Below are 15,704 nucleotides of genomic sequence, written 5' to 3'. Positions count from 1 at the left end.
GCTACCTGCACTGCTACCTGCTCCTGGTGTGCCTGCTGCGCCTGCTGCCTGCTTCAGCCGGTCTGCCTGCTGCGCTGCCTCTGTAGCGATCCTGTGTTTCAGGTGTGTCGAAAAGCCGTATTTTAGTTTTGGGAACTGAACTTCAGCACTGACAATGAAAGTCTTGCTTCTAGCACTGCTTCTCTGGAACTTTGAGCAAAGCGGCACTCGTTGGGGGAGTGTACCGAGGAAGGTGCACTCTCCAGTGATAATGCCCTGCGCGGGTACCAGCGCGTTTCCCTATGAATCCATCGGGCAGAAGCCGAGACACTTTCAGGCGGACTTTTCTGATTCAGTGAAGTTGGTCCGTCTTCTCTGCCTTTCTGTGCTGAAAAGATGTTTTAAATGCTCTGACGTCTCACTCGTTGATTTTGTTAACTTGAAAAAATCAAGTGAGGAGGTGCCTGGCAATTTGACAAAGCAGAGATTCTTGATTGTTCTGTTATTATTGATTTCAGGAAATGTCCAGCCTAATCCTGGCCCTGTTGATATTACACAATGTAATAGCAAGGAAGCTTCATGTTTTAACACTCCTGATGATTTTAAAGCAAGGGCTGGTCTAGGTTTTATTCATTTGAATGTACGCAGCTTAATTGCCAAACTTGATATTATCCGCATTTGGGCAAGCTCAACTGATGCAGATGTTATTGTTATATCTGAATCTTGGTTGAGTAAATCTGTTTTGGACAAGGATGTCAATATTGATGGGTATACTGTTTATAGAACTGATCGACCTAATAGGGGAGGTGGAATTGCTATTTTTATAAAAAGTAAGTTTCATGTAAATGTGCTACTCTCTAAATCAGTGAGCAAACAATTTGAAATGTTGGCTCTTGATCTCGAGGTATCTAAAAGGCTTCATATTACTGTTGTTGGTTGCTATAGGACACCATCAGCAGTCAGTGAAGCTCTTCCCTCTTTAATGCAACTCATATCAGGATTACATTTTAATGAAATTGTTTTGATTGGTGACTTCAATTGGAACTGGTTAAAACCAGTGTGATCATTTTAGGGCACAATGTGATTCACTAAATCTTTTCCAGATTGTTGACATGCCCACTAGACCGAATCTTAAATGTCCTGAAAAATCTTCTTTGATCGATCTTATTATAACTAATGTCCCCCATAAATATTCTCCTGCCAGTATTTTCGCAAATGACATTAGCGATCATTGTGTTATTGCCACAGTTAGATGTACAAAAATTCCCAAAACTAAGCCACGTATCATCATAAAGCGAAATATGAATCATTTTGTGGAACAAGGGTTTCTTCATGATCTCTTTTTCTCTGACTGGGAACGAATTAACTTCATTGGTGATGTTGAAAGTGCATGGAAATTCTTTTATGATGATTTTATTGGAATTATTGACAAGCATGCTCCTTTCAAAAAGTGCAGGATAAAAGGCCGTCATACTCCATGGTTCAGTTCAGATTTATCCAAGATGCTACATGAGCGGAATGTGGCTTGGGCCAAGGCAAGGGGTTCTGGTCTGGAGTCAGATTGGCTGCTTTTTAGGCAACTGCGCAATGCTTGTACAGTTGCAATTAAAAAAGCTAAAGCTGAGCATTTTTTAAGTGAAACGTCAAACAACCTCAACAATCCAAGACTGTTTTGGAGGACAATAAAATCTTTATCTGGAAGTAGAAATGGTATTGAGCTTCCCACTTGCATTGTCAAGGACTCTAATGACATCTCTGACAAAGCCATAATGCTGGACTGTTTTAATGAGCACTTCATTGCCTCTGGTTCCCTGTTTGACACTCTAAACCATCCACATGAGAAATCCTCTGCTTGTTTGGGTCGCCAGGAAACTGTTGGTGAGTCTTTCAGTTTTAAGCCTGTTACTGAAGTGCACAAAGCCCTTAAACTTTTAGACACAAGAAAACCGGCAGGTCCGGATAACCTAGAACCATATTTTTTAAAGTTAGCTACTGATTTTATTGCACCCCCTTTAACATATGTTTTTAATCTTTCCTTACTTTCAAACGAAATTCCCCTTATATGGAAGTCTGCCTTTGTTCTCCCCCTGTTAAAAGGAGGAGACCCCACACTTTTAAATAATTACAGGCCTATCTCCAAACTGTCTGTTTTAGCTAAGACACTAGAATCCCTTGTGAGTGAGCAACTTAAGGAGTTTTTAATCATAAACAATATTTTATCTGTCTATCAATCAGGTTTTAGAAAAAAACATAGTACAACCACAGCAGCGTTAAAGGTAGTAAATGATTTTATTGAATCTTTGGACAATAAACAACACTGTGCAGCCCTTTTTATTGATTTGTCCAAGGCTTTCGACACTGTCGATCATGCAGTAATCACGTTGCATGTCTTGTTTAGATGTATGTGCTTTTGTGCTGAGGTGTTTTTTCTGCTCCCACACTGTACCCCTCTAGGGGCATATTCTGGGGGTTGTTTTTTATTTTCTCCTCTCTTCCCTCGTGTTATGCTGTAATCTTCCTGGATCTGCCTGTAATTTCCCGCTTGCGGGATCAATAAAGTATACATCTATCTAATGAAGCAGAGACTTCTTACTATTGGACTGTCAAAACATACTGTCTGTTGGTTTGAAAATTATTTATCAAACCGATCACAGTGTGTACAGGCTGAAGGCATCACCTCGAGTTCTCTTGATATAATAAAATGTGTGCCACAGGGTTCAGTCCTTGGACCACTTTTATTCACAATTTATATTCACAGTATCGGTCAAAATGTGTCAAATGCCAATTTTCACTTTTATGCAGACGATACTGTCATTTACTGCTCTGCTCCTACACAGCATCAGGCTCTCTTACACTTACAAACAGCCTTCGATACTGTGCAACACTCTTTTAATGAGTTGAAATTATTGTTGAATCCTGATAAAACGAAGTTGATGATGTTTACAAACTCAAAAACAAAGCCATTAAACCTTCCAGCTATGATTTCATTTCAGGGCAATGTGATTGAGTCTGTATCATCATATAAATACCTGGGATTCTTGATTGATGACTCTTTTAAACCTCACATTCAGCAACTTGTGAAGAAGTTGAAAGTGAGGCTGGGTTTCTATTTCCGAAATAAGTCTTGCTTTTCTTTTAATGCTAAAAAGAGACTTGTTGCTGCTACTTTTATGCCTGTGATTGATTATGGTGATGTCTTAAATATGCATGCATCTTCTCAATGTCTCCACTCCTTAGATACTGTCTACCATGGAGCATTGAGGTTCATCACTAATCTTAAGGCTCTGACTCACCATTGCTCCCTGTATGCGAGGGTTGGTTGGACTCCTCTGTCCATCCGTAGACAAAATCATTGGCATGTCCTTATTTATAAGGCTATTCTCCACGTACTTCCATCGTATCTTTGGACGCTAATTCAGCTGAAAACCCTGGAAGCTACCATCTTCGCTCTGTGACCTCTGCTCAAGGCCTCCTCTTGCTCTCCGTCCCTCACGTCCGTTTGGAAATGGGGAAAAGAGGTTTTAAGTTTGCTGCTCCTGCGGCTTGAATTTGCTGCAGACAGACCTGGGTCTCCGGAGCCGGTCTCCTTAGGTGTTTTTAAAAATAGATTGAAAATATTGGAGGGAAATTCATCTAGCTGTAGATGTTTTATATGACGGAGGTATGTGCTCCTGTGTGAGCTGGGTTGTGTTGGCTTGAGTCTTAGTTTTGGTTTTATTCATGCTGTGATTTTGTTTTTCGTTTTATATATTGTCTGTCACTGTTTTATGTTGTATTGTATGGAACTTTGTGTGACGTGCTGCTGCTGCCGTCTTGGCCAGGACACTCTTGTAAAGGAGATTTTTTAATCTCAATGAGGCATTTCCTGGTTAAATAAATTTAAAATAAAAAAATTAAAATTAAATAAAAATAAGTAATATCATGAGTAATGCCATGAGTAATACCATAAGTAATACCATGAGTAATATCAGAAGTAATACCATGAGTAATACCATGAGTAATACCATAAGTAATACCATAAGTAATATCATGAGTAATACCATGAGTAATACCATAAGTAATATCATGAGTAACACCATAAGTAATACCATGAGTAATACCATAAGTAATATCATGAGTGATGCCATGAGTAATACCATGAGTAATACCATAAGTAACACCATGAGTAATACCATAAGTAATATCATGAGTAATACCATAAGTAATATCATGAGTAATACCATGAGTAATATCATGAGTAATACCATGAGTAATATCATGAGTAATACCATAAGTAATATCATGAGTAACACCATGAGTAATACCATGAGTAATACCATAAGTAATATCATGAGTAATATCATGAGTAATACCATAAGTAATATCATGAGTAATACCATGAGTAATACCATAAGTAATACCATAAGTAATATCATGAGTAATATCATGAGTAATACCATGAGTAATACCATAAGTAATATCATGAGTAATACCATAAGTAATACTGTGAGTAACACCATCTTCAGAGGTGTTGGCTAACTACAGACCGATCTCTAACCTGCCATTCCTCTCCAAGATCCTCGAGAAAGTGGTCGCAAATCAGTTGTGTGACTTTCTACATAAAAATATTTTATTTGAGGAGTTTCAGTCAGGATTTAGAAGACACCACAGCACCGAGACAGCACTGGTGAAAAGTAATACCATAAGTAACACCATGAGTAACACCATGAGTAATAACACGAGTAACACCACGAGTAACACCATAAGTAATACCATGTGTAACACCATGAGTAATACCATGAGTAATACAATAAGTAATACCATGAGTAATACTATGAGTAATGTGGATAAAAGATACATTTATGCTATGCTATGTTTGAATACATGTTATATTTAGCTCATTGCAGAATTGTAACCGTCCAGAAGAAGGTTAAATACTTCGGGCCGACTCGCCTGCACAATGGAGAAGTACTGACGGTTTCGAAAGACCGCTCTCTGTTCCACTTCCGTTTTTTACACTTAAGCCGCTCATGACAGGAAGTGGACTCATGATCGCCGCTCTCGAACAGGCGTACTGTTCTTACAAATGACCCACGAAGAAGGAATCGTGGACGTGAGCCAGTGTGGGTGGAGATACCCAGTGCTCCAACCAGGCCGCTCTGTTTTAAACTTAGCTCCGCCTGCAGCTTTGATTTTAACCAATAGGCTCCCTTCAGGAGAACCTATGAAACCCGCTGCGCACTATTGATTAAGCGCCTTTTTTCCTTAGTTTCGTCTGCTACCCACGAGCTGACGTTGAATTAAGCCCGTGTCGAACAACCTTTCAGTTACTGAATAAACTCTATTGCTTGAATTGAGCTTAACGCCTCGAACTCAGTCTGCTTTAGGATATTTATCGCTCAACAGTAATACCATGAGTAATACTATGAGTAACACCATAAGTAATACCATGAGTAACACCATGAGTAATACAATAAGTAATACCATGAATAATACCATAAGTAATACAATAAGTAATACCATGAGTAATACAATAAGTAATACCATGAGTAATACCATGAGTAACACCATGAGTAATACCATAAGTAATACCATGAGTAATAGGGATCCACCGATCTGATCGGCGCCGATCCATATCGGCCGATATTCCCATTATCGGTTTTGATCGGCGTTCTCAAAACGGCCGATCACATGATGTAACATCTGCGAGAACTCTCAGAGACGTTTCAATCGCCGCGCACCGCAACGGAGACGATGCGCCCGGCGAGGGCCGCAGAGTGAGAGGTCCACGAGGGGATCCTCACCACCGAGCGGCGTCCCCGTCCCCCGAGTTGAATCTCTGGGTCAACTCAGCCGACTCTCACACGTCTGAGCCCCTATAGACTGATGTTCACGGTAAACGCATTCGATCGGGAGCGCGCGAGGGTTTTGATAATGTTAGCGGAATGATTTAAGTGACAAGATCCGGTTTTGCAAAGTTAGCGGAAAGAACCACGTGAAACAACATCCGTTTATCAAAATAAGATGTCGACAAATCATACACAAACATATAAAAGTAAACAATGAACTGATTTTGTGTCTTTATAGATCGTTTCTGAGATTTAGCTTAAATTATGCTAACATTAAAACATTTTTACTGTACCAAGGAAGAGTTTATCAAAATAAGTCAGACTTTTGTATGTTAAAAAAAGTCCTGTAAATAGATTTCCCCAAGAGTTCCAGGAAATGAATGATGCAGATGTGTTCCATACATAACTGAAATCCCCTACAATAGCAATCAAACAATTTTAATGTATCAATTAGGACATTTTTCAAAGTAAAAGTCCTAAATGTTTAAAGAAATCGGTAATTTCTTTAATGTTTGAGTTGCTTTATATATGTATTTCCTCATAGTCCTAGGCAATAATGCAACACAATAAATAGAATGCTTCAATCGACACCGTGATCGGTGATCGGTATTGTCGGATCGGCAGAAACTGATTTCAGTGATCGGTGATCGGCAGATACTGATTTCAGTGATCGGCACCAAAAATCTGATCGGTGCATCTCTAATGAGTAATACCATAAGTAATACCATGAGTAATACTATGAGTAACACCATGAGTAATACTATGAGTAATACCATGAGTAATACCATGAGTAATACCAGAAGTAACACCATGAGTAACACCATGAGTAACACCATGAGTAATACCATGAGTAACAGAAGTATTCCCTAACCCTACCCTTCCTGGTAGCTCTCTTGCATCCTCGCTCATGGCTCCTCAGAGATCCCTCCTCGCATCAGAAATCAGAGCTTTGGGACGGAGGTCAATATGGCGACACAGAACAACTTCCGCTTGAAGTGAGGAAATGACTAAATAAGAGACGTGGGATGGACCCCGTGGTTGGAATATGTGGAAGATCAAATGTTTTGTGCTGTGTGCTGCCACAAAAAATATAGGAAAGTGTGTTATACTTGTGCATAGTTTTATATTAGGCTTAAATTAAAACTACAAAGATGACTTATAGCACACATCTCTCTCCCAGACATGAGTTACAAGAAAGCCAGACGTAGAGAGACACAGCGACCGTGTGCTGTTCCAGTATTAACCGGTAGAAAGGAGACTGTAGAGCGAGGGCCGGGATGCTCTGACATAATAATAAGAGACGGGGAGACGTCAGCAAGAAGCTCCACATGTCAGAGAGAACAAAGCTACTCAACGGTCTCATTCTCTCACCTCATACAGGACCTACACTCTCAAATACATCTGAATTTCTCAAAAACTGTACAGTAAATTCTCACCAAAATAACCATGACATAGCAGAGGTCCTCCTGAATAACAAGCTAGTGTCGGAGCGTGGAAATAACGAAGAGGGAAGTATTCCCTTTGGCCGCAACTTGTGGCCGTTTATTTCAATCCACAAAACCATCAGCAACATTCCCAGCAGTTTTACTAGAGTGATGCAACCGCTCCCATAAACAATCAGCCTGCGGGTGGAAGGCCGTTGTTGGATGGAGCATCACACACAGGCTTCTTGCCACTGCACTGGGGCTCTGAACCTGGCGACCCAGGTCCGAACAAAAGCCCAAACCACCTCATCCACCGATTTAGATGACAACGGAACAGCTTCTGGCCAGCGAGTGGCGCTGTCTCCCATTGTGAGGAGGTGTGTGAACCCACGGGATGGGGGCAACGGTCCTACTAAGTCCACATTTACCTGATCAAACCTCTTCTCTGGTACCAAGAACTGAGCCAAAGAGGCCTCTGTGTGACGGTGGACCGTGGCGCGCTGCCACTCAACACAAGTCCCGGCCCACCTTCGTACATCCGTGCTAGACGAACTTCTCTGCCACCAACGTCTTGCCTGGGTGTCACACAGGGGCCCAACGGGACCTCCTCCAACCTCAGCCCCGTTACTGACTTCCTCAATTCCCGAACGTCCGGGTCCGTAACCTGATCCCCAGCCATCTTGTTATGGTCCAATCCTAACTGGACAGGTCTGCCACCAGGTTTTCCTTGACTGATGCATCTCAGATCTGTCGTGAACTCCAAGATGGCGAGTGGACCATGGTTTGTCTCTCTTCCCCATGGTACCTGCTGCACAGCATCAGGAACAGAAGGACTCCTTGGTCCAACCCGTAACTCATCTGGTTAAGTGAACGCCGGGAACACGAAGGAGGTGTTCATGTTCCCGGCGCTCGTCGTTCAGTCCACAGGCAGAATCACCTCATTTCTGAGAATGATTTACCAGGCCCGCGTCACACAGGTTCTTATCTACACACAGGGTCGTTCAACCCCCAGAGGTCCTTGTGAACCCTCTGAGCTCTGACTGATTACCTTTGGCCGACATATTTTGGATAATTTTACATTATGCAGTAGTTGAGATTACACGACAACAGCAGCACTCAAGCCCATAGAATCTCTGTATAAGAGAGCACTCAGAGTCTTTGACAAGCAACCGCAAACCCATCATCACTGCCACATCCTGAACAAACATACGCTTTGAAGTTTTAACAACCGCATCAGCCTTAAAGAAGCCAGCATCATTTACAAAGCCCAAATGGTCTGAACGAGTCCATCAAACAGACCCGAAGGAGACCTGGACTAGAGTCACCAGAGCCTCCGACACACAGGGGCACCACCTCTGGTCAGACGGCTCACCCTCTGGACTAATACTAGGAAATACACAGTAACATCACTGGACTAATACTAGTAAATACACAGTAACCATCACTGGACTAATACTAGTAAATACACAGGAACCATCACTGTACTAATACTAGTAAATACACAGTAACCATCACTGTACTAATACTAGTAAATACACAGTAACCATCACTGTACTCATACTAGTAAATACACAGTAACCATCACTGTACTAATACTAGTAAATACACAGTAACCATCACTGTACTAATACTAGTAAATACACAGCAACCATCACTCAGGGTTCTTACACATTTTGACCAATGGATTTCCAGTACTTTAAATCAAATGTCCATGACCAAACTGAAATCTCAGTATAAACATGAACAATTTAGAAAATGTTGCGTATTGAGAGCGTACGCCGGCTTATATTTTGACCATCTTTCTTTAAAAAATATATTAATTATTTCAACTCGGCATAAATGAACATGCAATAACAAATTTCCATGACTTTTCCAAAACTTTGATTTAAGTTTTTTCCATGACTTTTCCAGGCCTGGAAATTACCATTTTAAAATTCCATGACTTTTCCAGGTTTTCCATGACCGTACAAACCCTGATCACTGTACTAATACTAGTAAATATACAATAATCATCACTGTACTAATACTAGTAAATATACAGTAATCATCACTGTACTAGTAAATACACAGTATTCATCACTGTACTAATACTAGTAATTAAACAGTAACCATCACTGTACTAATACTAGTAAATACACAGTATTCATCACTGTACTAATACTAGTCAAGATCTTGATCACTTTACATCAGTTGGATCACTTTACAGTCGGCTTCCTCCTCCAGAAGTTGCTCTGGCCGCCATTTTGAAGACCGTCCCAAAAGATGTCCACCTGCAGATCCCGTAACCAGTTTGCCTCGAGCACCGTGAGGTGTTTAAAGTTCCTCCCTGATGAATGAGATCAGAGGAGAGCTGGAAACGAACCACATCCACCACAAGTCCCGCTAACTCCAGTCCACGAGCTGGAAACGGACTCCATGTGACTTGAAGCCGTCAAACGAGATGAAGCCCGGTGTGCGGTATTAACTGGTTTTTGAATTAACTGGTTTTGGTACGCGTGCATGAGGCAGATGTGCCGTAGGAGTGGCCTCGAGTTGCCTCTCAGGACCCGTCTCGACTAACTAGGAAATGCACATTTCCATCGCTTAGCCTCTCTGTCACGTTCTTTTTATGTAACGCTAATGTTTTAAAGACTAAACACGGATGACTTTGCTGTAAAATGTGATACCTGTTCGGGAGGCTGTAGTTGAGACGCCGAGGACACGGAGCGAGGACAAAGTAGGTGACTCTGCTGGTGCCTGTTCAATATACGACTAACTTCAATAAATACTTGACAAAATGCTCTTGTTGTCAGTCTGATATTTATGTTATACGTCGTTATCTGACGTCAAGTCGATGTGAGACCAGTTTACTCTTCATACAGTGTGTAATGAAGCATGTAGCCGTTGTTTACACCAGCTCGCCCACCGCTGTCAACTGGGAAACTGTGATCGACTCAGATTAAGTTGTGATACCACAACAAGACTTTGTGCTGTCTTCACATCTCTTATGTTTTATATTCGAGACTACGGATCAACATATATCCTCGTAACTATACTCTACCCTGTGCAGCACTCACTGTCCAGATTAAACATGACTGTTACCTGTTGTTACGATAAGGACACACATAACTACACACAGGAGTGAGCGTGTCTTTTGACACATGACGGGGGAGCAGCTTGCTCCAGCCTTCATTTAGGATTTCGACGGCATTAACGAAACGTTTTCCACCTTCATAACTAACATATCACTTGTTCACTGGTGATAAAAAAATATCTAAACCGACAATACAAAAATAATATAAACACGGATTTCTCAAAGAATCGAACAGCCGACTTGTGCACCTGCTGTTCTGTTCGTTGCTTGTGAACTACCATTGAGCTATAGGGTATTTCACCCGATAACCCGATTTACATTACAATGTACTTTACAATAACAAAAACTGACTTTGAGCAAATTAAGTAAGTAATATAGTAACTTTGGAAGACATTAATATTTATATAATATATTCTAACACCGACTGCCTTTTCTTCTAACATCATAGACCCACCTAACTCAAATACGTGATTGCATAGGCAACAGCCGCTTTGTGCATTAAAGTTGATGCGATAATAGGAAACGCAGTTACTGATTATCACCCTGAGTGATTTATCTATTCATCTCAAACTTAAACTGACTGTAATCAACCCATATTCCTCTATAGCTCAATGGTAGTTGGGATGCAAGTTAGGAGGCCCTGTGGTCGCAGATGATCGCAGGTTCGATTCTTGGCGTTAATCTTAATCCATTTTTTAATTTTTTGTATCGCCAGTGAACAAGTGATATGTTCGTCATGAAGGTGGAAAACGTTTCGTTAATGCCGTCGAAATCCTAAATGAAGGCTGGAGCAAGCTGCTCCCCCGTCATGTGTCAAAAGACACGCTCACTCCTGTGTGTAGTTATGTGTGTCCTTATCGTAACAACAGGTAACAGTCATGTTTAATCTGGACAGTGAGTGCTGCACATGGTAGAGTATAGTTACGAGGATATATGTTGATCCGTCGTCTCGAATATAAAACATAAGAGATGTGAAGACAGCACAAAGTCTGTTGTGGTATCACAACTTAATCTGAGTCGATCACAGTTTCCCAGCTGACAGCGGTGGGCGAGCTGGGTGTAAACAACGGGCTACATGCTTCATTACACACTGTATTAAGAGTAAACTGGTCTCACATCGACTTGACGTCAGATAACGACGTATAACATAAATATCACTGACAACAAGAGCATTTTGTCAAGTATTTATTGAAGTTAGTCGTATATTGAACAGGCACCAGCAGAGTCACCTACTTTGTCCTCGCTCCGTGTCCTCGGCGTCTCAACTACAGCCTCCCGAACAGGCATCACATTTTACAGCAAAGTCATCCGTGTTTAGTCTTTAAAACATTAGCGTTACATAAAAAGAACGTGACAGAGAGGCTAAGCGATGGAAATGTGCATTTCCTAGTTAGTCAGACGGGTCCTGAGAGGCAACTCGAGGCCACTCCTACGGCACATCTGCCTCATGCACGCGTACCAAAACCAGTTAATTCAAAAACCAGTTAATACCGCACACCGGGAACCATCGTGAAGCAGCACCAACCTGATGTGTGTAGCTCATGTTCTCCGAGACGAGACGCGGTGTCCTCATAAGCTGCTGTTAATGTGTCCATCAGCACAAAAGCCTCTTCAACGACCGCGTCGACTTGCTGCTTCACCAACAGTCTCAGCATTTCTCCTGGAGACACGGAGACAACACAGAGGCTCGCTGGAGAGGAGCCAGAGTCCACCTGCGCACTACGCATGCGCGGGGGTGCGTGTCCGACGTGAGTCCGCCTGCTCTGACGTCACCAACACGTGATCAACGAGAAGCTCGAGCTGGATGTCACCGTTTCTTTGGCTTGCTGCTTATTCCTTAAGGAAACTGAAATCTGTCCGACTTTATTTAATTAATTGTAAGGTATTCTCAAAACTGGGGCACTACGCAGATGGTGGAGAAACAGGCTTCCGGACACGCATGGATTAAGTTATCAACATTTAATGGCAGGAAAAGTGAATCAAACATTCAAAGCGCTCTTTCCTCGTGTCCCGGCTCGGGAGCTCAGCCTTTCCCCTCGGGGCTTACCTGTGAAAAGAGAAAGTTCCCTCTACAAACACGCAGTCATATACTCTTCCTGTTTTCGGTCAAACAGTCACTTCCGGTTTCAGTCGCTTTCACAATAAGATTCCCGTCAATTAAAGTCACCTTCACAATAAAAGTCTCTTGTTATTGTAAGTCATTTCACGGATTTCAACCGGCTTCGTCAATCTATAATACTAACATACAGTCACTCTCATGCAACATACATTAATTCTTGCCATTTACATTTGCATAGAGTAAATATTACCCCTATGCTTCATAATACATTAATAACAATATCAATATTCTCCTTAATATTGTCTATTATAATATCTTTCTATATGTATTAATTTAAAACATAAGACCTCTGCAGATGTTATCAAAATAAACTATTACAACTTAACATAATCCATACTTTGTCCCATCAAGTAAAGAATGTAAACACATTCCTCCTGATTATTACTGAATGGATCAGTAGGAACCAACGGGCTTGGGTCAGAGGAGGACCGTGTTAAGAGACACACATCTGGTTTTTATACTGAACAAGAAATCTTGATTTTAAATAATGTCAGTTTAATTTGACAGGTTCAAAGCAATTTTACATTGAAACGTGTTTGTGTGCCTTTTCTACTCGTTACAGTCTGTTGCAGTTACCTGTTGTCACCACCAGGGGTCAGCAGTGAGTAACTCTTCATGTCTCTCTCTCTCTCTCTCTCTCTCTCTCTCTCTCTCTCTCTCTCTCTCTCTCTCTCTCTCTCTCTCTCTCTCTCTCTCTCTCTCTCTCTCTCTCTCTCTCTCTCTCTCTCTCTCTCTCTCTCTCTCTCTCTCTCTCTGTCTCTCTCTCTCTCTCTCTCTCTCTCCCTCCCTCTCTCTCTCTGTTCTGGTTCTGGTTCTCCGTGACCCCCATCCCGCCAAAGGGTCCAGCAACACGTCCTGGGTCTCCAGCTGAGTGGTGTCGGCTCCCAGGGAAGAGGAGGAGATGGAGGAGGAGCTGCAGGAGGAGAAGGATATGTATGAGCAGGAGGAGCAGAATGAGAAGGAGGAGGAGAAGAAGGAGGAGGAGGAGCAGAAGGAGGAGAGGAAGGAGGAGAAGGGGGAGGAGGCGAAGGATAGGTAAGAGTAGGAGAAGGAGAAGAAGAAGGAGGAGAGGGATAGGAAGGAGGAGGATAGGAGGAGGAGAAGGATAGGAAGGAGGAGCTGGAGGAGGAGGATAAGAAGGAGAAGAAGGATAGGAAGGAGGAGAAGGGTGCGACGCCCCCCCAAGTCTACAGGCCCCGCCCCCTCTAGAGGACATGCTCCCCAAGTCTACAGGCCCCGCCCCCTCTAGAGGAGATGCTCCCCAAGTCTACAGGCCCGCCCCCTCTAGAGGACATGCTCCCCAAGTTTACAGGCCCCGCCCCCTCTAGAGGACATGCTCCCCAAGTCTACAGGCCCCGCCCCCTCTAGAGGACATGTTGGCTGGATTCAGGAGTTCCTCAGAGTCTCTTTCCACCGTGCTGAGAACAGCTTGGGGTCGGCCCTGCTTTTCCTTCCTAAGCCGTCGGACGGTTCATCCAGAACCTCCTTGAGGCCAACCGAAGGTCCTCCTCCATGGCCTCCCGGAACTCCTCCTATGCCTGAGTTTTTGCATACGCGACCACCGCAGCTGCTTCAGGAGACCCCTGGGCCGACTAGTGGGGCAATATGGTACTACAATCTCCTTAAGATATGATGGAGCATCACCAATCAAGGCTTTGTAGGTTAATCATTTTACTGAGTCTGCCACTACTGACTCTACCACTGACTCTATGACTGACTCTAGCACTTTACATTACATTACATTACATGTCATTTAGCTGACGCTTTTATCCAAAGCGACGTACAATCCTGTTACATACACTGTAGACGCAGCTACAGGGAGCAACTCAGGGTTAAGTGTCTTGCTCAAGGACACATCGACTAGGGTGGGGATTGAACCTCCAACCCCCTGATTGAAAGACGGACCTGCTGCCCACTGACCCATAGTCGCCCTAATACTGCTAACTTTACTACTACTGACTCTCCCACCGACTCTACCACCGACTCTACTACTGACTCTACTACTATTGACTCTACTACTACTACTACTACCGACTCTACTACTACTGACTATACTACTACTGACTCTCCTACTACTGACTCTACCACTACTGACTCTCCTACTACTGATTCTACCACTACCGACTCTACTACTACTGACTCTACTACTGACTCTACGACTACTGACTACTATGAACTCTACTACTGACTCTACTACTTCTAACTCTACTACTACTGCATGTAGGATGTGCATGTGGTGGTTGATGATGATTGCCTTAGTGCTGCATTGATCTCATTATTAGAAGTGATTGACTTGTCAGAGAGCTCAGAAACCGACTCACTGCTTTAACCCTCGACCTTGTTCTAGCATCTGGCATTAACATAGAACATGAAATAGTCTCTCTGCAGAACCCTCTGTTATCAGACCATACCTCAGAGAACACTGACTCCACTTCATGTCCCGTCATTTGTACTCTGTGTTTATGAATGACTGTCAGGAGATAATGTCTCTTATTTAATACTGTGGTCATGTACCTCACATTCCACACAGATTCACGTTCTACCATTGTTTACCCTTTTGTTAAGAGTTTCACAACCTGATGATGATCTCTCTCACACTCTTCTCTACTCTTCCTCTTCCTCACTCTCATCTGTCTGTTGAAGAGTTTCCTTCCAAAACCACACACCAGTCAAATTCATTAATAAGTGTAAAGGCTTCAGTAAAAAGATCAGGGCTCAGGCCGACATCAGAGTGTATGTTGTTTATCTATAATGTATGTAATGAATCCATACTTTGTCCCATCAAATAAAGAATGTAAACACATTCCTCCTGATTATTACTGAATGGATCAGTAGGAACCAACGGTCTTGGGTCAGAGGAGGACCGTGTTAAGAGACACACATCTGGTTTTTATACTGAACAAGAAATCTTGATTTTAAATAATTTCAGTTTAATTTGACAGGTTCAAAGCTATTTTACATTGAAACGTGTTTGTGTGCCTTTTCTACTCGTTACAGTCTGGTGCAGTTACCTGTTGTCACCACCAGGGGTCAGGGGTCAGCAGTCAGTGTCAGTGTCAGTGTCAGTGTCAGTGTCAGTGTCAGTGTCAGTCTCTCTGTCTCTCTCTCTCTCTCTCTCTCTCTCTCTCTCTCTCTCTCTCTCTCTCTCTCTCTCTCTCTCTCAGCGTGAGAGGACGTGTGGTTGTGGAGCAGAGGAGAGTTGTTTGGTTTAAAGGTGGTTTTTCCACGCTAAAGAGTGACTGGGTTAACAGGTATGTTTGCTGTGAGTGTATGTGGGTTCA

At 42.6% G+C, this 15,704-nt stretch overlaps 1 protein-coding gene across 3 annotated transcripts in view; it reads right to left on the bottom strand.

Moving 5' to 3' along the window:
* The window catches only part of LOC130203764 (gastrula zinc finger protein XlCGF57.1-like), a 29,121-nt gene extending 16,378 nt beyond the window's left edge, over positions 1–12,743 (bottom strand). Inside the window, exons 1-2 of one of the 3 annotated variants that reach the window (XM_056430173.1) lie at positions 11,830–12,743; positions 9,417–9,557 (exon numbers count right to left, since the gene is read on the bottom strand). Coding sequence is in view for 1 of the 3 variants with exons in the window: in XM_056430172.1 (XP_056286147.1) it covers positions 11,830–12,031 (202 nt within the window). In the remaining 2 variants the exon portion in view is untranslated. Of the gene's footprint in view, positions 1–7,659; positions 8,189–9,416; positions 9,558–11,829 lie in introns of those variants that run through there. The other 2 variants (XM_056430172.1, XM_056430174.1) reach the window with 2 other exon arrangements.
* Positions 12,744–15,704: the final 2,961 nt, after the last annotated feature.

The sequence above is a fragment of the Pseudoliparis swirei genome, chromosome 13 (genome assembly GCF_029220125.1).
Source record: "Pseudoliparis swirei isolate HS2019 ecotype Mariana Trench chromosome 13, NWPU_hadal_v1, whole genome shotgun sequence".
Taxonomy (NCBI): Eukaryota; Metazoa; Chordata; class Actinopteri; order Perciformes; family Liparidae; genus Pseudoliparis; species Pseudoliparis swirei.
This window is presented reverse-complemented; position numbering and strand designations above follow the sequence as displayed.